Consider the following 22623-nt stretch of genomic DNA (forward strand, 5'->3'; position numbering starts at 1 on the left):
GGGGCCATGATCTTGTAGACATCAAAAAACACGTGTTTTTCACAGACAGGGTCTGTGACTGATTATACCAATCTTTTTTTTTTTTTTGACATAACCTTACAGGAAAACTAGCAGACAAAGAATTATCAACGTCTTTTTGGGTTAAATTAATTAGGTAATCAAAGAATGAATAAATAAACGTTGGAGTGGCCAGAGGAGCATCCATTGTATTTTAATTAGATCACTGATTAGTTCTAATTACCAGTCAGACCAGATCTGTTGACCTCCCTTTGTCTTGTTCATACTTTAGCATAGTAACTTCAAACATGCTAACATATAGCATTTGACATTTGACATACATACTAAATACTTAATCCTGTAAGAAAAAAAATGTGAGGCCTGCATCATCATGTACAATGTATGAAAAAAAAAATGAAATAATAAAACTATTGAATTAAAGGTGCGGTGTGTAAGAATTGCCCACCTGTTGCATTCATACTCCAAACAAATAGAGGGCAGCATAACAGAGTAATCTCTAACTGTTGCTAAATGTAACCATCATTACGTAGTTACCTCAGTTTACTGTGCAGCTAGTGGTCCTGTCATAGATGCAGTATAAACTCTGCCTGGACTTGGAGCTCTGAGCACTGTTGGTGCTGTTTGCACAACGAGCACAGGAGTTAGTGACTGCTGGCCTGAGAAGGTAACCAGGCGTCAAAAACTATTAGTCATATGTGATAAACTAGAAATTGTTCATATTGTACGGTGGCTATAGCTCTGCTCACCTTCACCCTGACCACAACTCCAGTCAGTCAGAATAATTGATAACACTTGTGCCCGCACTATTGTCCCGTTGCAGGGCCTTTAAACCCACTCTTTGTTCGTCATTTATCTAATGAAACGAGACCCCTCATCATGAAAGCTGCAAGTACATGTTGTGCTGATGACTTGTTTAGAGTCCAGTTGAAGCATTGCTCTAGACAACCTGTGAACCAACAAAGTTGCACCTCAGAATCCACAGAAGAATCTCAAAACATAGTGCAAACATGTTTTATTAACACAGTATAAATACAGAGTGATTAAGCTACATTATTTTACAAAACCTGAGCTCCAGGTAAGGTAATATGTCTGTTCCTAGCTGGTAATTCTCATAGCACTCTATGAATCAAGTGCAAAGTAGTAAGATCTGTGATGCAGGAGCTGAGAACATCAGATGTATTTCTGAATTATGTACAATTATACAGAATGGATTTCTGCTCTTAAATCTCAGTACTATTGTATTGTGTTAGTCTACCTGCATATGTGTTACATTGCTACGGAGCATATGACAAATAGCTATGCAAATAACCTGTGTAATATGAGAGAGACTGGCTGTGTTTTAATGGAATTTCACCAGGTCAAGACAGATCTCCAACTTGGTGTGGAAGGACTGTGGTCATTGGACCGCTCTTGTTACTGGGTTTGTCTTTTCCTTTCATGAAGAAGGTTAGCAGCTCCCCTTTCCCTTTGACATATATGGGCCCCCTCCTGATGAAGCGGAAGCCGTACTCCTTGAGGATGTCATGGCAGTCCTCCACCACCTGAGGGAAGAGCGGAGTGTAGCATTTAAAGGAGATGGACAAAATCAGAAGTTAATAAGAATAAAACTTAATAAGAATAAAGATGTAATGACAGGAGATATTCAGGTGTGTTCTTTGTATTTGTGCTACCTGGATGTTTCCCATCACTCCGGTGGACTCCATCCTGCTGGCCACATTCACTGTGTTGCCCCAGATGTCATAGTGAGGTTTACGAGCTCCAATCACTCCAGCCAGAACTCCTCCCTTATTCAGACCTGAAGGGGACCAACATGAAATACATGAGCACACCCACACATACACTTGCAGAATGACACATGGACAGGCTCACACACATAAGTGCACCCACATGCACACACTCACTCACCGATTCGGAGCATGAAGTTGTTGAAAGACTGTTTGTTGAGGTTGCTGAGGGTGACTTTCATAGCCAAGGCGAAGTCTGCCAGGTCGGCGAGGTGCTGCCAGCGCTCAATCAGTGACTGGTCCTCTGGCTGTGAGACAGAAGCACAATCTGGTACAACATTTACAGTTAAAGGGACAGTTCACCCCATAATCTTCTTGCCTTTCCACGTAGGAACTTCTTTCTTTCTAACATTGCACAGAAGGAAACATGCATCTACGTAGGGACGAGAGGCTTGTCCTGGGATGTAAACCTTGATGGTGTCCTCCTCTGCTGAGCTGTAGCATTAGTTAGTTAGCTAGCCTCTTATTTATGAATAGATGCCTGCTTTCTTCTGTGCGGTGATGCTGCTCACAACAAGGTCGGTGGATTATCTTGAGTATCTGACACACTGTTGAGTTTTCAGATGTATTTTTTTTTGGCATTTTGAGAGCCCAAAGTTGAGTGGCACCCAGCTCTGTTATATTGGATAGAAGGTAGACATCTCTTCAGCTGATGTCTCCTAAACTTGGCAACTTACACCAAAATGATTGAGATGGATAAACAGCACCACAGGTAAGGCAGAAAATGTTTATTTTGATTTTGGAGTTAACTGTCCCTTTAATTTCATCAGAATATGCAGCACCAGTAAAGATAATGGTACAACAAATTGTTTTACTTGTAACAATGTGTATGTGTAAGATATCAGCTTGTAAATTATCACACCTTCCGGTTAGTGTATTCGTTCGTGTTGCTCTCTGGAGTGAGTCCTGAGGCGGCCATGTAGGTGCTTCCTATGGTCTTGATCTTGGTGATGAAGCGGAACTCCTCCCTGTCTAGTAACTGTAGGTGAAAGCAGAGATCAGTCAAAGTGAAGGGAGTCATTTGAGTGTAAAAAATCAGCAGGTCAGACCATTATTTCTCAGTGTGTACAAAGCACTGCTGGGACTCACACTGTCAAAGTCCGAGATGATCTCGTTGAGAATCCGGAGACACTCGATGCCTCCATTGTTGATGCCTTCTTCGGTGTAGAAGTCAGAGAAGTTGGGGATGGAGGCGAACATCACACCTGTTTCATTGTATGACTGGCTGTACAGCTCCTACATGTGACAAGTGGCAGGATGTTAATTTTCCCTCGTTGTAAATTTCAGATTTTTCTTGATAAAGGTTTTCACCATCACTTTCTCACCTCACAATCAAATATGTAATTATTAAATTGACCACAAGATGGCAATGACATGCAGTGAACTGCACTGTAAAGAGGTGCAGTGTCACACATGGTGACTTCAATACTACACAATGCAATTAGCAAAGGTATATTCATGTAGTGTATTCTTAATTATGCTGTTTGACATCCCTAGCTCACGTTGTTTTATTTTTCTGTACTCAAACACCCACACATCTTAAATGAAACAGCACACACTTGTGCGCACCTCATCTCTCTTCTTAGAGCCCAGGAAGTGTTTGGCCACATGCTCCGGCAGCATGTTGGTGACCAGCGCTTCGTTCCAGCGTCTCATCTCGAACACCCTCTCCTTCTGGTTGTGCACACCGATCTTCCACAGGAAGAGCTTTCTGGACTGACGCTCCAACTACACACACCACAGATGGATCGAAAGACATGATGTATTAAGATTAAAGTAAATTACGTGAAGAAAATACTTTTGTGCCCTGTCACAGATAGCTGACTTTCAAGGCTGTAGCAGATGGCCCGTGGATTAATGAAGTGTGATACAGTGTGTGGGACTACAGGAGAAAGGGACTCACATGGCGGGCAAAGAAGTAGAAGCAAATCATCATGACAATGATCATCATGGTCATGAGGTACTTGGACGGCACTATGGATGTTCTGGAAACACAAGGACAGAGGCAGAATACCAATGATACTACCATTACATTGTGTTGTTAAAGGGTAACTCCATCAGTTTTACTCATTCAAGTGTGTTTAAAGGTTTTGGGGAGAACTGCTACAGAAATAGTGTAAAGCCTTTTTTGTCTCCTGTCAGATTCTAACGCCAAACAATCAGGGGGCAGCATATCAACAGAGTAACGGCTAACTGCTGCTAACTTTAGCTGCCATTAGCTAGTTAGCTCAGATAGTAGTGCAGCTAGTAGAATAGAAGCTCAGGGACCAGGGGAGTGTTGGTGCTTACACCGCTAACACAAAAGCTTTGGCACTAGGATGGGGCAGGCTAGCTGGTTAGCATGCTAACTTCAGTAGGTATCTTTTCAACACTATATTTGCGTCAAAACAACTATTTATTCACATTCTGTTGATATTTTTAGTTCATTATCGAACATTTTCAACTAAAATTCTCACATATTGCCCCTTATGTGAGAATACCCATCTCTCACCTGTATGAGGCAAACCGTATGTAGTCATACAGGTCATAAATGTCCCTCCAGCTGTAGATGTTGACAGCTCCAGTTGCTGTGACGACCAGCACCATGAGGCCCAGCTTGATCAGGTGGCTGACCTGCACCAGCATGGCCGTGGCGATGAGCGACATCACGGCCATGAAGCTGTAGTGCTTTGGATTCTCTGCGCAGCCTGCAGGGTCGCCGAGAGCCACCAACACGGGCCCAGAGGTGCTGTTGATGAGTCGGAGGGTCGGCGGGACACAGCTCAGCTAGAACATCACAGAAGAAGTGCGCGAGTCATTCAACAATAAACGTTGTGTCTTATTGGTTTTTACTTAGCTAGATTAAATGTGCTATAAATATATAAATTGAATATTTAAATCAATTATGTTGACTTCTATTCTGTCCAAGTGTGACTGTCACCTCCACATGACAGCTTAGACAGAAAACATGTTCTCTTTAGTGTCCTTTATGTTGCCTGTCAGAGCACGAAGGCAGCAGTGTGTTTAACAGGCTGCTCCTCTGGGGCTGTGACAAATGAGCCAGCAGGCAGGGAGACAGACAACTAATGGACCCCACTGGGAACATGTAGTCAGACACATAAAAGGTAGTGATAGTTTGATGAGGACAAAGTGGAAACACACACATGGAACGATGCACACACGCACTCAGGTTGGTTGATATGAAAATAAACACTCCTTGAATGAAGAATCTTGTTTTAGCCCAAAACTCATGGTTCATTTAGTAATTTTATAAAAAAAAAATAAAAAAAAATAATGACAATAACATTAGGCCCTTGCACTCGTACCATGTCAGCGATCACAGCCATGGTGAGAACGAATATGGCAGCCATGGCCCATGTGTTTCTGGCCCACCTCGTGCGATCAATCCACATCGAGAAAGACACCAACCTCTTGGAGAACATCTGCGACAAACAAACATCAATGTCGGTGTTTTACCTCATGTAATGTTTCTGTGTACAAATTACATTTCTCAATCAGTATTCCCTTTGAGAAAAGCTTATACAAGAAATTCTGTTTCCTATCATCACAACCATGGATACTAATTTGTTTTTTCTCACCCTGGGGAAGATGGCAGCCAAGGAGCACAACGTGAGGATAAGCAATAGTAGCTCTCCTATGCCAAGAGTCACATAGTTCACGCCCAACCTGGAACAAGAATAACATCTTCAGTCAGTTTCTTCCACGTTTGCCATTTTCAAAGTACAAGTTATGTAATATATGAATTCACAGCTGTCCAAGGAACATAACAAAGTCTGTTTGCATTTTGTTTTCATATCAAGTGCGTATTAAATGCAGTTTATAGGATGTAGCAGGACACAGAAATATCAAGTGGCAGCACACAGGGCTGAAAACTGAGGACATGTCGAAGCCCTTAAACATGCAATTCCCAAAGTGGCCACTTGAGGTGCTTATATTATTATTTCGAAGCTTAAAGGTGCAATATGTAAGAATAGGCGACCTGTTGAATTTATAATCAAAACAATCAGCTGTGAAACGATCCCAGATAGCATAGATAGATGATAGATAGATTCACAACCTACAAGGGAAGTCTGGGAGGGTGTCTCCATATATATCACAGTGTACGGGTCATATGTGTGAACTCACAGCGGATCTATGAACACCTCCATTGCCGTAATGAAGAAGAGCACTATCATACAGCAGCAGAAGGCCGCTCCGCTCCTCTTCTCCTTCTCTGAGGAGAAGTGCTCCTCCAACTTCCAGTCCAGGAAACGCAACGACACGGGGTTGATCCGATGATCCTTCATTCTGTGAGGAACACAGACAGTTAAAAAGACTTTGATAAGTGTTTGAGACAAGACAAACACAATCCATTTATTAAGCAAAGATTTACTTGAGATGACTTATTACTGAGTACATTTCTATCCAGTTTTTAGAAATCTCAGTCTTATTTACCAAATCAACCTTACAGTTTGATGTTTTTTCCCTCTAAGTCTATAATCATCACTTTGGTTCTCTTTTGATTTGTCTTTGTTTTCTTACATTTGCTCAGTTTCTCTCTCCAGCAGCTCCTGCTGCAGTCGTCTGTTGATCACTTGTTCGTCGACCACCTTCTCCCTCTGAAGAGAGATCGGACAACTGAGATTACTGAATGCATGTCTGTGCATTTCATGTTTCAGAGGAGTGTGTGTGTGTGTGTGTGTGTGTGTGAGGTTATGCTGAAGCCCAGGCATCATAATTCACCTCCTGTTTGGACTCAGTGGACGTGGACTGGGGTGAGGCTGCGTTCCCATTGGTTGTGGTGGTGTTGATCAGCTGCTTTGAATTTCTGTTGGACAGCGTGCCTGGTTTCTGAGAGAGGAGAGGCAAATAGAGATTTAAACACAACAGGAAGAACTTTTTACTGATGCACTCTTGATGAGCGATGATTATCGAGGCCTGACAGAAACAATAAAAGTCACTCACATTTCCACTGAGCCCATTCACCATCTCTTTGGGGGCTAGAACCAAGTACGTGTCGATGCCTTTCTCCTGCAGGTACTCGCACCTCTCTCCGCCCTCGCCGGGCTCCAGCTCAAACTCTCCGTGCAGGCTGTCCCTTGTGGACTGGGAAATGTGCACTCTCCTGTGTAGCACACAGACCTCTTCAAATAAAAAGCACAAAAGAAGAATTGCTCGCTCAGCCTGAAACGAAAAGAAGAAATTTTGTTCTCTAACCCAGGAATCCCCCCAGACTCCATCTTATTGGCCACGGTGACGTCTGTGGACCAGACGTCAAACTGCCACCTCTTCTGGCCGAGCACACCTCCCAGCACGGTGCCGGTGTGGACGCCCACGCGCATGTCCACCTCGGTTCTGGTCTTCTCTCGCACGTACCTGGAGGAAGAGGGAAAGCGATGGTTGGCTGGGTGTGCAAGATATTTTCCGTATCTTGTGTATTTTTGCTTTTTTTTTCAATTGTGTAGGTAAAATCGTCAGTCATCTGCTTACGAGATGGCATCCACCATCGCAAGGCCCATCTGTATGGAGCAGGCAGCATGGTCGTCTCTGAAGTCAGGGAGGCCGCAGATGCAGTAGTAACAGTCTCCGAGGATCTTAATCCTCAGCTGGTGATATTTCTGCAAGAGGATTTGTGCATATTTGAATTAAGTGTTGCAAAGCAAAACACTGACAACAAGGATTTTACGTTCCTGCCATCAAAATAAGCATTGTCTGATATTTGGTTTGATAGAGGAAGAGAAACGAGCACATGGAGTAAAGATGCACTCACTGCTGCCAGTTTATCAAAGCGGGCGAACAGCTCGTTCAGCAGCTTCACGAGCTCCTGGGCGCTGCAGGCGGAGGACAGCTGGGTGAAGCCCACGATGTCAGCGAACAGGATACTAAAACAGAGGTGCAGAGGATGGAGTATAACGTTACAAAAAGTATAAAAACCTTTTAATCATCATCATGATTGAGTTCATTTTGTGAAGCTGACCTGACGTTTTCATGGCGGTACATGTACATGGTGTTGAACTGCTGCTGCTGGACCTCCTGCTGGTTGGCCTGGTTCTGCATGCCCTGCAGCATCTCATCGGCGATGTGTTTTGGCAGGATGGACAGGAGGAGTTCCTCCTACGTGGGCAGAGCAGTGTCAGATCACCTTAAAATATCACTTGTTGAATACAAATCATACTGCTGTTATTGTGATTACTAACTTAATCCACTGGATTACAACAATCTGCAGTCTCATCTGGATACTTCTGGATAACTACACGTTTGCTCACGTGTATTCTGGAAGGAATATTGTTATCACCTCATCGCAGTTACAATAACAACAACACCCTGTACATGGAGTTAAAGGAAAGTGAACGAAGCATGACTGAGGCAGTAAATAGATCCCAGCGAGCCTCCAGAGAACCTGTCAACTGATCAGATGTGTTCTGGTTGGCTTGTTTCAGCTGTCTCTTCTCGCAAAATCCCTCTGACACGTTCCCCGTGGGAATTCTATATTTACTTCTTTTCCCTTCATCTGTCTCTGTTTCTTCACCCTCGTCTACCATCCACCATCTTTCCCCCTCTTTAAACCTGCAGGTCCGCTCACCTCTCTTGCCTCCATTGTTATTGTCAGAACTGAGACAGTTTTAAGTGTGGAGGACTGAAACTGCCAAAACCAAAATAAAGAAAAACAAATGACTCAATAAATACGACATGAAATATAATTAGATACAATTAGCTTCCTCGTAACATTCTGGTAAAGCTCCTGCTGGTTGTCACAGTCGGATCTGTCCGTATTGTGTCTGTTTGGTCCCTGATGGTGGCCCCGCTGGTGAAAACAACAGTCTCTCTAATCATCCTGTTAACCCTGAGCTGAGCAAAACACGCCCTAATGAGGCAGCACGGGGTGATTTCTACCTCACAAGTGTGTTTGTTGGGAATGAGAAAATGGATTATCTCATTAAGCAAAGTATTTCTACCTGTGTGTGTTTAACTACCTGCTGGGTGCTCTGCTCCTCCAAGGTGACTTTGACCTGTAGTGACTGACGAGCCTCCAGAAAAGCCGTCCTGTACTTCCTGTCGGCCATGTAGTACGACATCACACCCACGGTGACGGCACACAGGTAGAGCATCACATTGGCTAGGAGCTGCAGACAAGGGAGTGAGGATGTGTGTGGGTATGTACAGTATGTGTGGTTGTTTGCACATGATATCACTGTGGAGCCATGTGGAAACATGTGGACACACTGACTCATAAAACTCAATGTATAGTATCATTTACACATCAGACATTTTAGCAACAGATTTAGTCAACTGTCTGAGAGAAACACGACACATTTCTGAAAAAAAGATAGCACACCGATTCTGATTGAATCCCTTTCAAAGAATGTGAAGATTTGCCCGGATTTCGTTGGCAGTACATGAAGAGTCTTTGCGTTTTAAACTGTTTAATGGACAAAAGAAGCACTTTTAAGATGTCACTTTGGGCTCTCGTGATTGGTAATGAGCATTTTTCACATTTTTGGACATTAAAACGATCAATTGTGAAAATCATCGGCATAATAGAATAATCATTAGAAGCAGCCCTTTTAGATATACAATGGAAAAGTTCCAAAAAGAAAACAGAAAGACCTTTCTTCTCATAATTGTGACTTTTTATATAATATTCATCACTTAATAGCTCATGATTTTGACTTTAATATTGCAAACATGATTTACCATGGTAACATTGTTTTCATCAAGCTTAGTTTTCATCTCATTTTATTCTTGAACTGGTTTAAATGGGCTTCCATAGATTCCCAGCCTGGTGTATTGTCTTGACTCCTTCACTAAAGTAAAATGTGGACGCCTCTTGCTCTCCACATCTGGTCAACCACCTGTAGCACCTTTGACCCCCCAGGTGCTTCATCATTCACCACTTTACTGAGGGCCATTTTTACCTGTCTGACCAGCATGGGCCCCTGCAGGTTATCCTCGTTCCTCTGCGCCACAGTTACCCCCAGCACCAGGGTGTGTATCCCACAGGAGAGGGCTGTGAGCAGTATCAGAGGCACCAGATTCAGAGGGAGCGTCAGGAAGCTGGAGAAGCTGAAGAAGGCCTGCCAGCCCGCAGAGTCGCTGGCCTGCGGGAACCTCTCGTAGTTCAGACACATGTAACACAAAACGTGGATGGCGATCATCAGCCACAGGATGTATGGCACGGCTCCCCGCCACACTGGTGACGCTGGGAGCTTCCGCAGCCAGCAGATCAGGAAGACTGCGACGTCCGCTGCCAGCCCCACCGCCGCCACCACCACCATGGCCAGCTTGTCCTCAGTGTACACCACCGCGCACATGATGATGATGAAGCTGTTGAAAAGAGCGGCAAACAGTGCCAACACCAGCAGGTTCTCCTGCCTCTGTCGGCGGAAATAGCTCTGGTAAAGCCTCTCCAGCGACTCGGGTGTAAAGGTGAGGCGTACTGCGCGCGGCAGGCAGCGGCAGCAGCTGGTCTGCAGCACGGTCACGTCACGCGTCCGAGTCGCGGCATGGCTGGAGTCAGTGGGAACCTCCACCGAGTACTCCACCGAGTACTCTGCAGATGGCTCCATGTCTGTTGTGTGGACCCGGTTCACAGACATGTTGGTTCATGAAGTAATACTGTCGTGCTACATTAATCCTCAAGTGCACAGGACGCAGTTTCCATCTTTGTGCTGCTTCTGGAGAGTCAGACTTTTAATTTTGTGCAAAAATCCATCAATTTCAATCAAAAACACTTCAGCGCAGAGAATAATTCCATATATATAGTTCAACACAGGCTGTGTCTACACTGAAACCTTGTTTACCTTTTGATATCATCATCATGTTTCTTCATTTCAAGGTGCCTTTAACTCCCTCACACTAGATGATCACAGTCATGGAGCTGCTGCTCTGTCCCCAGGTTGTTTCAGTGGAAAAACTTCTTGCAACCTCTTCTTTCTTGCTGCTGAAGTCCTGCACGCCGCCGACAAAACCCTGAGCCACAGGTGGATATCCATTTGCATGCAACATGTCATCTTTTCAGAGCGGGAGAAAGTATTTCGATGAATAAATCCATGATCCTCTCAATCACGCAGAACAGACCCTAATCCTTCCGATGCTGCTGCTCTCTCCTCCCTCCTCCTTCTAAACAGCAGGTCCTCTGTTACTGTTGCTAAGATGAAACCAAAGTAACTGCCAGCTTGTGATCATGTCTTGGGAAATGATGGCAGCGATGGTGCAAAGAGGTGGGGGAAAGGGATCGTTAGAGCTGCACTGCAAAATGTCTAAAAACTGAAGAAAAGGGGGGGGGACATTTTATACACTGTCTGATTCTTTATGCCTGAACAAACTAAATAAACAAACACTCTTTGTTTTCATGACTGAATGAACAACCTGAAAAGGACCACACAATTTCATAATGTTTTACTTTGTTTACATGTGGCGGACCCTGCCACCCTTCTAGCTTCAAACACTTCTGGGGACGTTATTTTCCTCAGAGAGCAGCTTGTTTAAATAGAATAAAACCCATTTATTTTTCAAATATTAAAATTCAGAGTTTGGATTTCCTCTCTAAAAGTGTATAGTGCACCTTTAACTAAATATAGACACAGACTTAGGGTTAGGTGAAAAATTATCATTTAATTCAACACTGAAGCCACAATAATACATATTTATGACATGATTCAGTTTTGTTCATTAAGCAAATGTGTTTTTTCTGAAAAACAAAAACAAAACAAAACAAAAAAACCCCACAGTAGTCTAAATTTGAGCTTTAACTGAAACACAATGATTATTTTTCTCTCCATGTGGATTTGCAATAATGCAAAGACATCTGCTCACACACACACACATGCAAATACACGTTCAGTCTGCGTGTTCTCTTGTCGTTGGTGGTGATTTTCCAATCATGCCACTAAGAGTACTTCCCAGTGCCGATACAATGGCCACAAGTACTCCCACAGTCCCCAGTCTCCCCAGAGCTGCAGTACCCAACGCCGCAGCCCCAAGTGCCCCGGCTCCGATAGGTGCTGCTGCCGCGGTGACCGTCTCCATGCCGATCCCTATAATTAGCTGTGGCCCCGTGAGGAGGCCCCTTTGTAGATTCACCTGAGTGTGGAACGGGCTCTTTGGTGCACCCAGGACAAATGCCCCCAGTGCAACGAGGGTGACAGTTATAAGTTCTGATGTCGTCGGCAGAATTGATCTCAGTGCTAAACCTCGCATGGCCACGATTGCACCAACAACAACTGAAGCTAAAACTGCTAAAGCTAAATTTCTAGACTTGAATGCCTGTTTAGCTGCAACGCTCGCAGCTCCGAGTGACACCCCTGCAGCTGTAGCTGCTCCCAACGCTCCCCCCATGCTGCTCCGGGCCCCAAGAGAGGAGCTCGTGTGGATGGCTCTCAGGGCAACCGATGATATTACAGCAGCTCCCACGGCGACCTTTCCAGCTACCTCCGGCCCCAGCCCGACCATGGCCACTGTTCCCAAGCCAGCTCCTAGCAGGCCTGCAGACAGAAACACCACCCAGACGACCGACTCAAACATCAGAACCACCTCTGCTTCACAGCCGTCTCCTGCCTCTCCGGCCCCTAAGCCTACTGAAAATCCCATTATCCCCACAAAAACAGAATAGAAGAATATCCTCTGTAAAAGCCCGCACTCTGTTTTTGGTCTCTGCGCTATCCTCTCTGTCAGAGCCTTTCGAAGGCCACAAAGCAGAGAGATGGTGAAACCCACGACGAAGAGTCCAACTATGGCGCCCAATCTTCCATACAGGACGCTGAGGTAGAGAGTGGTGAAGATGATTAACAGAGCCGTGGTCATGTCATTGATATTAGTGTACGAGTAGACCACGAGGACCAGAATAACCTGTGCTGCGATGTAGATCCAGGGTGGAAGGATGCCTGCTAACACCCCAGTAGTGACAGCGCCCACCACGACGGAGGCTCCCGCTGTGGCCTCCACTAACCACGGCAGCCTCACTCCAACTTTGGACCACAGCTTCATCGCCATGGCAGCAAGGAGGAAACCGCATCCCAGGGAAAGCAGCACTGAGGTGAATGCAAGGCATGCCGTCACCACCCCAACACCGGTGGAGCCGGCTAGGCCAGCGGCCAGAGTCGCAGCGCTCAGCAGGTCGCCATCTTGGATCAGTGTGGGCTCAATGGCAAATAATGCGGCTTCTCCAAAAGCGAAACCCGCTGCTGCACTTTGTAGGATCGTCCTCACTACATCAGAAACACCTGGGAGGGGGTAAAGACAAGATAATGTGAGTCCGGTAGAAATATTTTTCTCTCACCGGATGAAAGAAACTAACAGTTTTAAACATGGAGGTCAGTCTTCTCATATTTTGGAGGACAACTCAGCCTGAGGAACAGCTATATAAAGTCCACTGCAGCTTTGGGGGGAGCTTTCTTAAGTTTGGGAAATTACCGCTGATGATGTCATCATGGCTTAAACTTGAATCTGAATGTACTTTGGAATCATTTTACATCTTCATTTGCAAGTTGACAGTAGAAAGATTGGGGAGAGAGATGGCTCCTCAGCATTTATCAAATATCCTGTGTTACTAACTGGCATGGCGTCTGAAGAATATGGGCTTTCCTCGGATGTGTGACAAGAAATACAGAGATGCATTGTGGGAAATGTAGGACAGTGTCTTGGGAGCTTGTTCCACAGTATCATTTTATTCATGTAAAGCCGCTAAAAGGAACTTTTCTGTGGACAAAAGCGTAAAACAATGTGAACTTTTATTTGTTTTTTTTTACTATTTTATCATCATTCTTCATATTCGACTCCTCTACAGATCAAACTACACAACAGTATATAAAGTACTTCAAATGAGCTCCATCTCCACCTGACACATTAAACTGCTGCGTTTAATGTGTTGATAATAAATTAATAATATATGCAATGCTACAGTTGCACAGATGTCACCTGCTTGTTACCTATTTGCCTGGTTTTGAAGTATATTTGCATAATAAATCTTTACCTTTATTAGCTTTATTTTGAAAGCAGGTCTTCTACATGTAATTAAGTACTTTTATCTAGTGGTATTCACACCTTGACTCGAGGAAAGCATCTGAATATTTCCTCCACCACTTACTGTTTTTCCACACTCCCTGAGCTGCTGCTGTCCCTTTAAGAGGAAAATGAAACCACCTGAGTGGGTCCATGCTGAAACTCAAAACCAGGAAGTCTGTCTGGACTACGAAAGAACAACAAACATTTCACACTGACTGTCTCACTGCCTACAGCCTCCTGTCAGTGGAGATAATACTCTGCAAAAACAGACACATACGGTCAGTCTGTGCTCAGGTTCAACTCAGGTATCACAACATGAGCTCTGTGACGAGGCTGCAGGTGTTGGCTCCTGTTCAGATAGAAACTCTGACTCTTCTGTTCCACATGTGAAAACAGCTGCAAGGAGTTCTGACATGGTGCTGAAAATATAAAGTTTAGCCCTCTGTGCTGTGTATTTCTTTAGGGATCTTACCCAGACCCGTTTCTTCCATGTCTGCTTGTGCTCCAAGCTCCAGGCTCCACCTCTTCCTGTGTGATGTCACAGTGGGAAGAACCAGAAAAAATATTCATGTGTATCAGAGTCGCAGTGTGACAGCTCAAGACTGACCTATTCTTCTACTTCTTGTTCTTATCATATTATTGTCAGTGATAGAGTGTTTAGACGATTTATATAACACTGTGCTTCATTACAATTTGGAGCTACTTGCACTATACTTGTGTATTTCCATTTTTTGCTTCTTTAGCATTAAACACTACATTTTGAGGGAAATATTGTACTTTTACTCCACTAAGTTTACTTTATAACTTTGGTAAGTAGTTACTTTGCAGACTGCAAGCTGCATTAAAGCCAAAGTTGTGAATTATCAAAATTGATAAGTTGTATCAGCAATCAACCCACAAAATAAAATGAAAATAATTTTTCATAATCAGAATCTAATAATTGACCCATAGTATACAGTATATACATACATGAAAGGAATTTAATCCTTATTCTGCCTCAGAGTTTGGTCCCTATATGCTACATAACAGAAATCCCAGCCATCATTATGAACACAGTATGTATTATACATATATATCATACTATTCTAAAACTATTTTAAAGCATTATTGCAGTTTTCCTGTTCTAAGTTAATGAGATAAAAACTGAATACAGGGCTGGATATGATGAACAGGTCTGCAGCTTGATGTTTTCTGGTCTTAGTGCCCCTCCTGCTGGACTCGACTGTACTCTGCATCATGTTAGAGCTCCTCTGAGATCAAACAGGAAACACACCTGTACGATTGATTGTGGTCTGATGCAGCAGGTCTGCCACATATTCTACATTCAAGATGATTAACCTTTAATATTCAGTTTTTGTTGACACTGTCATAGTGATAGAGAATTCAGAGGTCGTTTTGATAGGCTGGAGAAGTGTCATGCAGGTGGATTTCTCACAATCCGGCAACAAAACATATTCTTTAAAATGTCTTTTTGACTGTTTAGTAAATAAGATATGATATTATAAACCACTATGTGCCTTTCAGGTATGTACCTGCAGGTCCCTCAGGTCCTTTGCAGCCGGGCTCTTTGTCTTGTAGGCCCTGGTCTCTGGAGCGGTCTGCCTGAGGATCTCAGAGACTCCACCTCTGTGGACATTTATATAGCTATAGATCTTAAGATCTCTAATCTTAAGACATATCTATTTTTCCTGGCTTTTACTTAAGGTGCCTCATCATTCATTGCCTTAGTTTTTAAGTCCTAGTTGTTTTAGTTCGTAATATCGTAACCCCTTGTCTTTTATTTCTTTCATCTCAATCTAATTTTATATATATATTTTTTTTTAATCGCGTTAACGTCGAGAAAAGTGGCCACTCGAGGAAATAAGCTTGGGATAGGAAAAAAATAAAAAATAAAAAAAAATTGGGACGCGGCCCGTGTCGTCTCGTCCAATGAGAGCTTCCGGTTCTGTGGTCAGCTGACTGAGCCGCTCCGTCACGTGACTGTCGCATCGCTCCAAACAAGGGCTCGTCGGCTTGTAGTTCTACAGTCATCCGGAGGAAGAGCGTGTTATTGTCACGGGGTTTTATATAAAAGTGAAAATAAGAGCAGAGCTGAGGAGACTCGAGCCTCCTTCCTCCTCCTCGCCACAGTCAGAAGCTCCCACTGAACTCAAGTAAGTAACTTTATTTTTTCCTACCTTGTGTACGATGTAGTCTCATGGCTATATGCCTGCAAACATTTACATTTACTCAACTGTCAAGCACCTAAAATAAACCATTATGAAATCCCGGTAATTTATTAAGTTAATTATTGTGCTGTTTATATTAGAGAAGCTACAGTTTAGTACACGTTTTTAAATCTTGCATTTAAAGGACAGTTAATGTTGCTTTTCTGGTAATGCCTGTTTATTTCCATGTGTTTTCTATGTGCCACCATTGTGTTTAAACGGTTTGCCCATTGTAATAATAATAAGCACTGGATTTAGTCAGCTGATGCAGTTAACAAACTACAATGACAGAGGTCACCTGGCCAGTTATTCAAGTCACAGACACTCCCAGTCATGTGAGGCTCATGAGGTGTAGGCAGGTGTGAGAGATGCCTGACAGTTTATATAATGACAGTAGGCTCTAACCTTGGTGTCACCCAGGACGGTGCTCCGACGTATTGATTCAGTGTACAGGATTCTCCTCTGCAGGTATGCATCTGGTGGCGCTCCTGTTCGCCTCTGCGCTCTCTGTGGGCACCCTGGCCCTCGACAATGGGGTGATGAGGACCCCTCCCATGGGCTGGCTGGCGTGGGAGCGGTTCCGCTGCGACATCGACTGCGTGAACGACCCGAAGAACTGCATCAGGCAAGCCGGCGTGATATGAGCATAACACACTGTCATCTGACAGAAGCTGAGTGTCATTTAGGGTTAACAATCACTGAGATATCTTGTAGACAATATTCCGTTAAAATTGTAACATAATTCTTTTTATCCCTACCCTCCAAACTGGGTCTTCGTGTGATGTCACAACAGGGGAAAACAACCTATTCAGTATGTCACATTTCGAGCTAACACCTGAATCTGCAGCTCCCCTCAGCTTTACAGAGATTTATAGCAAGTTTCAGCTCATTTCTATACTGTTTTGCTTCAGTCTCACTGCCGTCATGGGGTCATTTTTTTAACCTGCTGCCCACCACAGGGTCAGCATCAACCGGCTGACAGGCACTGTTAGCTACATGCTAGTGCTAAAGAGCCAGGTATTTCCCTCAGGAGTTGGTGGAGACCAAAATCAGAACTAAAAGAGTTTGCTAGCAAGTTCCTCATATGCGTCAGTGCTACATACAACATTCAGCGAGATCATTATCTATCATGCCTAGTCTGGCCTGTACAGTTATGTACCCATCTAATTATTTGCTAGTTAAGCAGCGCAGTGTTGGTGCTCTTTAATAGCTTGTAGCACATAACTCACATCCCCCAGACTGGCTACCACAAGTAAGGATCACACCACGACCACAGGAAGTGAGACTTCACTGGTCAGGATGCCATTACTCCACTATATCTTCATGTAGCAAATACTTGTTTGCTGTAATATAATGGTCAAAATCTGACATTGGCTCTTTATCGCACCTTCTAATGAAACATTTCTGTCCCTCTTCTTCCAGTGAGAATCTGTTCATCGACATGGCTGACAGGCTCGCAGAGGACGGCTGGAGGGAGCTCGGATACGTCTACGTGAACATAGACGACTGCTGGTCTTCCAAGGAGAGAGACGAGAAGGGACGTCTGCAGGCTGACCCTAAAAGGTAATGGAGCTGTAGAAACACCCACGCTGACACAGAGCTGTTGTCTCTGCCTCCGCATCATTAAAAATGTTGCAGTGTGACCATCATGCAATCATATGACAATAAAAAGACAGGAGTCAGTGACTTTGGTAGTGTGCTGTGTATGTACAATAATATGCAGCATCAGCATAAATATGAGGTCCCTGGAAGGTGGAAGTGAAGAGTGATGAACACAGACTTTATCAGGCTCCAACCTTCACCATTTGAGTAAATATACTGTATAAGAATACAGCTGCCGGGGTATTTCTTCATGTTTCTGCCCTCTCTCTACTTCAGGTTCCCAGGAGGGATCCATAAACTGGCGCGTTACATGCACGACAGGGGCCTCAAGCTGGGGATCTACGGGGACATGGGCACACTCACCTGCGGGGGCTACCCCGGCACCACGCTGGACAAGATCCAGATAGACGCCCAGACCATCGCCGATTGGGAGGTGGATATGTTTAAATTTGACGGCTGTTACTCTAATGCCACGGACCAGGAGCAGGGTAAGAACAGGAGAAGTGAGACTTGCATTGTGGTTACTGAGATGCTGCTGATTTGACTCTTGTTTGACTCGTGTGCCTCTGTTGGACAGGTTACCCTCTCATGTCAAAGGCTTTGAACGCTACTGGCCGACCCATCGGCTACTCCTGCAGCTGGCCCGCCTACCAGGGTGGCCTGCCGCCGAAGGTATATTTTATTATCTACATGAAGCTTGAAGCATGACTGTTTCACACTTTTCCTGTTGAATGTATGTATACTTTTTCGCCATGTGAAGCTCACTTTTTTGTTTTCAGGTTAACTACACTTTGCTGGGCGAGATCTGCAACCTGTGGCGCAACTATGGCGACATCCAGGACTCTTGGGACAGCGTCCTGAACATTATTGACTGGTTCTTTGGGAACCAGGATGTCCTGATACCTGCAGCCGGGCCTGGAAGGTGGAACGACCCTGATATGGTCCGTGTAACTGACACCATGTGTGTGTGTGTGTGTCTATATATATATATATATACTTCTTAGGTATGTGATTCACTGATGAACTCAGGATGTTCGAGTACCACAGCACCCTAGAGGGCCCTTTTATGATGCCTTATCTACTGTAGGGGATCCAAGAGGGCACTTTCCACTGTGTTTTTATGATGGGACATGATTACTGACAGATAAGCGAGCAGTTATCAAGTTTTAAAATGTAATTCAGGCATTCATAGGTGACGTTTGAGGACCCTTAAGTCTGATAGCCTGAATACAGAAAAAACAGACGTTCCTTTCTTATTTTGTTGATGTTTACTAGCTGTTGATATTAAAGTCTCATTTCCTCTTCCATGATTGTGTGGCTTTTAACCTCCGCAGCTGGTCGTTGGCGACTTTGGGCTCAGCATGGACCAGTCTCGTTCTCAGATGGCGCTGTGGGCAATAATGGCTGCTCCTTTATTCATGTCCAACGACCTGCGCACCATCAGCAGCGGGGCTCGCGCCATCCTGCAGAACAAGATGGCCATCAGCATCAACCAGGACCCCATGGGCATCCAGGGAAGACGCATCTTGAAGGTGAAACACTCAGCAGCACCTTGCAGATGCTTGAGATAAACTTTTGATTTTTTTGATTTTGATTTTATTTTTTTATTGTATGCGTCTTTCACATTTTCTCCTGCGTTTCTCTCAGGAGAAAACTGGCATTGATGTGTACTGGCGCCCCCTGTCGAAAAACGCCAGTGCTCTGGTGTTCTTCAGCCGGCGTAATGACATGCCCTACCGCTACCAGACTAACCTCGGCAAACTCAACTACACCTTTGGCAGCTACAAGGTATGCATTTTTTAGTCTTGTAGATTCAGGGAAACCTTGAATCCTGCCTGGTCGATCCTGTCTCGTCGATAAGGACAAAATTAATTCAGCCCTGTACGCTAATTGCACATCTGGCTCAAATTATACTCTCCTGCCTTTGGCCTTCGAGCTGTCGATGATTTCACTGCTCTGAACATGAACCCGACAGGCCCACGCCTGTTTTTTTTTTTTTTCAAACAATATAATCGTCTTTGGTAAGTGGGGTTTCTTCGGTACTTTCCTGGTCATCTTACTCAAAATACTATTTTGATTATCCACATTATGACCTCTGCCTAAAAATAGCAGCAGACTTGAATCACGTTCAGATCACGTTACACCACTCTGACTTCACTGCACACAGATGGGCTGCAACATGAGCTGCAGTTTCAGTAATTGATGGTGAGAGGTTTCTCCCTGGTAACCTCTCAAAAGCATGTGATACTGGCGATGCATAAAATCCTGTTTAACAGTCTTTAGGTCTAGATAATGCCTTGGCTTGATTATTATCTTGCATGGAGAGCTCTTACCGTTGTTGTTGGTGATGCAGAGTAGAGCCCTCCTACCATCTGGGGTCTGTTATCTGTCTATCAACATGTAGATCATGAATAATTTGCATTATTCTTTGTCATCATTACCTCAATGTCATCTAGCATTCTCTGGTTCCACCGCTGTCTCTGACAACCCTGCTGTTAAATAGTTACATGGTGCCAATATCACTCTTATCACTCTCTATCGCTGACCTACTTGAACGTGTTATTGCTGATATTCAGCCACTAAACTAGGCATCCCACCACCCTCCCCGCTTCCACTGCATTCACGTTACACCACCGCTGTTGTTTGAACTCATCTGCCCCCTCAAGTGCTTGCTGGTTTGTGCCCTAGCTAACGACGCTAATGCTAGCCGCCATTAGTAATTTTAGTTAGCAAAAGTTAGCCAACGTTGCAAAAGCTAACTGGCAAGTGAAGCTAACATTAGCCACTGTCTGAGTTCTGAGACATAAACAAAAAAAATATTTTCAAAGAGACAAACATTAGAAAAATTATTATATATATCTTACTTAAAATCTAACCCTAACCCTTTCTAAAACCTCTGTAGATGTATTATTATCAAAAATTGATTTGCCAACATAAACATGTTATCAAAATGGACTTTAATGACTTGATTACAGAGATATGCCGGATCACTACCTCTGCAGCTGGATCACATCTCATCTCATAGTGTATCTTGTAACTATAGTACATGCTGACATACATGATACCTGTTTTATTTTGAAATTAGCTAACCAGACATGCCTAACCATGGTTGGAGAATCCTGACTTCTTCTTCTTCTTCTTCTTCTTCTTCTTCTTCTTCTTCTTCTTCTTCTTCTTCTTCCTTACTCTCACTCAGATCTTTGACGTCTTCACTGATAAGACCATGACACTGAAGGACACCACTGACTTTGTGGTGTCGGTGAACCCCACCGGCGTGGTCATGTGGTACGTCTCCGCACCCGCCAAACGGAACCTGCGTCAGTTCTATAGAGGTTCTGAGTTCCAGCAGTCTGCCTACAAGGACCATGAAAATGCCATTCCTGGTGTTTTCCTCTGACCGCCCGCTGATTGAGCTCCGATCGGGCCTCAGTGAAGTTGCTTGTCATGAAGTGATAACATACAAGACGATCAGAAGATCAGAAGGATTTTACTTAACCATGAAGTGCCGATGAATAGCTCTGACATTGGTTTTCTTAAAAAAAGCTCAGGGACAGCCATTTGTCACTAATTTGAATCTCTCTCAAATTCTGCACTTGTAGCCTCAATATTAATCAAGTGAAGGGGTTCAGAAACAGAAAAGCGATGATTTGGGACTAATGTAAAGTGTTTCTGTGCCTCACAGCATGTGAGAGCTATGATTGATTTTGAAATTTCAGTTTTGATTGTTGAAGCTGAAAGATTTATCAAACATCAGCTCCACAGCTCAACTTTCACTTCTCTTGTTGAAATATTTCTTTCAAGGAAGGATGATAACGCTGCCATGCTAGTTTTTCTAAATGAAAAAGTGTGCTTTTTATTAAAGGGTAATTGTGTTAGTTTTTCAAGATCTAGATGTTTTGCTAAGGATAATTGTTAATGAATGTGTGTAATGAAAAGTCAGGAGGAGGTGCTGACTTTGAATGTTTACAATCTGCAACTGACCAATCCTTGTTTTTATAAGAAATGATTCAGTGAATTGTGTTTTTTTTTTTTTCAGTCTCACTTTTCAATCTAAAAATTAATGTTTGTGTTTCATTTTAATAAAACAATTAATAAAAAAGAAAACTTTAGTCATATAGCGCCTTCAAAACAGAGTTGACAGAGTCTTTTCACAGACGAGCATGAGTTTGAAATTCAGGAAGACGATATTGCAGAACAAGCACTGGACTTTCGAGACAGACAAAGGAAGCCTAGTCTGAGGAGAACTTAAAACAACAAAGCAAAACACAAAATGTCAGTATGAGTAATTACAACTTAAAGTAATCAAAGTGATTAAACAGGCAAAATCACAGACAAAAATGCAGATAACTAGATAAACGAGAATAGAATCAGTAAAGATGGTAAGAAAAAGACGTCACATGAGAGGAATTAGAAACATGAATGGATAAAGAACATAAAATATAATAAACAAATAAAATCCATAAAGGACAGTATAGAAAATGCACCACATGAGAGGAATTAGAAGAAAATAGATTCAGATCAGTAAAAGTGATAAATAAAGATGAAAAATTAGAAACTCTGTAGAAGTGGGTGAAGCACAGTCGGCCTTCATTTGAGCCTCGACAGAAATAAATGTACGTGGAGCAGCACTGTGACGCTACAGGACTCTTGCAAGACGCTGTAATTATTACACATGTCTGCACTGGGACGGAGGTGTTCTCAAGAAGTGGCCTTCACCCAGAAATGTGGCAACAGAGACACAGAGGCACCCTGAGTCTACGTTAGAGACGGTCGAGGCTCACACAGTTCACTTCTCAGTTCACTGGGACTTGCCCGACATGGTTTCAGTTCAGCTTATATGAGCTTTTCAGCTTCATGCATTTCACTTACAGCTCTCACTTCCTGATTACCAAGGAAGTCTCAGCTGAAGGAGGTGTTGAGTTCTTTTGGGCACATAATAAACACTTACCAAATGTGCCATGTAGCCCTGTTACAGTGTTACTATCCTCGCTAACTGCTACTTTATTTAGAAGATTTAAGCAAAGTGCTCT

The 22623-nt window shown here is 43.6% G+C and overlaps 3 protein-coding genes and 1 long non-coding RNA gene across 4 annotated transcripts; 2 read left to right on the forward strand and 2 right to left on the reverse strand.

Annotated features, from left to right (window-relative positions):
* Positions 1-584: 584 nt before the first annotated feature.
* LOC119012484 (adenylate cyclase type 3-like) lies at positions 585-10378 on the reverse strand. Its single transcript, XM_037086374.1, has 20 exons — positions 9698-10378; positions 8756-8905; positions 7759-7895; positions 7552-7663; positions 7272-7399; positions 6999-7157; positions 6747-6906; positions 6525-6632; positions 6324-6400; positions 5928-6089; positions 5381-5468; positions 5108-5224; positions 4294-4568; positions 3706-3787; positions 3372-3530; positions 2892-3038; positions 2665-2781; positions 1924-2050; positions 1689-1813; positions 585-1559 (listed from the first exon to the last, which is right to left on the reverse strand). Exons 1-20 carry the CDS (start codon positions 10376-10378, stop codon positions 1377-1379), a joined length of 3294 nt encoding a protein of 1097 aa, XP_036942269.1. The 3' UTR covers positions 585-1376.
* On the forward strand, positions 3449-4684 carry LOC119012485. Its single transcript, XR_005072495.1, has 2 exons — positions 3449-3578; positions 4345-4684. It is a non-coding gene; the product is annotated as an uncharacterized LOC119012485 (long non-coding RNA).
* A 998-nt stretch (positions 10379-11376) lies between the features above and the next one.
* Positions 11377-15608, reverse strand: LOC119012881. The gene is made up of 3 exons (XM_037087080.1): positions 15317-15608; positions 14257-14312; positions 11377-13003 (listed from the first exon to the last, which is right to left on the reverse strand). The coding sequence occupies exons 2-3, from the start codon at positions 14273-14275 to the stop codon at positions 11622-11624; spliced, it is 1401 nt and encodes a 466-aa protein (XP_036942975.1). The 5' UTR covers positions 14276-14312; positions 15317-15608; the 3' UTR covers positions 11377-11621.
* A 163-nt stretch (positions 15609-15771) lies between these two features.
* LOC119012882 (alpha-N-acetylgalactosaminidase-like) lies at positions 15772-21708 on the forward strand. Its single transcript, XM_037087081.1, has 9 exons — positions 15772-15937; positions 16460-16616; positions 17414-17554; positions 17870-18081; positions 18171-18265; positions 18373-18534; positions 18928-19125; positions 19241-19381; positions 20790-21708. The coding sequence occupies exons 2-9, from the start codon at positions 16462-16464 to the stop codon at positions 20988-20990; spliced, it is 1305 nt and encodes a 434-aa protein (XP_036942976.1). The 5' UTR covers positions 15772-15937; positions 16460-16461; the 3' UTR covers positions 20991-21708.
* The last annotated feature ends 915 nt before the right edge of the window (positions 21709-22623 follow it).

The sequence above is a fragment of the Acanthopagrus latus genome, chromosome 22 (assembly GCF_904848185.1).
Source record: "Acanthopagrus latus isolate v.2019 chromosome 22, fAcaLat1.1, whole genome shotgun sequence".
Taxonomy (NCBI): Eukaryota; Metazoa; Chordata; class Actinopteri; order Spariformes; family Sparidae; genus Acanthopagrus; species Acanthopagrus latus.

Bases quoted from the DNA above. Each gene is read 5' to 3' on its own strand.
- LOC119012484 (XM_037086374.1), bottom strand. From the start codon at position 10,378: ATGTCTGTGAACCGGGTCCACACAACAGACATGGAGCCATCTGCAGAG. The intron at 8,906-9,697 runs GTAAAAATGGCC...CCTTGTCTGCAG, and splicing joins GGCCCATGCTGGTCAGACAG to CTCCTAGCCAATGTGATGCT. The intron at 4,569-5,107 runs GTACGAGTGCAA...GTGATGTTCTAG, and splicing joins TGGCTGTGATCGCTGACATG to CTGAGCTGTGTCCCGCCGAC.
- LOC119012882 (XM_037087081.1), top strand. From the start codon at position 16,462: ATGCATCTGGTGGCGCTCCTGTTCGCCTCTGCGCTCTCTGTGGGCACC. The intron at 18,082-18,170 runs GTAAGAACAGGA...TCTGTTGGACAG, and splicing joins TGCCACGGACCAGGAGCAGG to GTTACCCTCTCATGTCAAAG. The intron at 19,126-19,240 runs GTGAAACACTCA...CGTTTCTCTCAG, and splicing joins AGGGAAGACGCATCTTGAAG to GAGAAAACTGGCATTGATGT.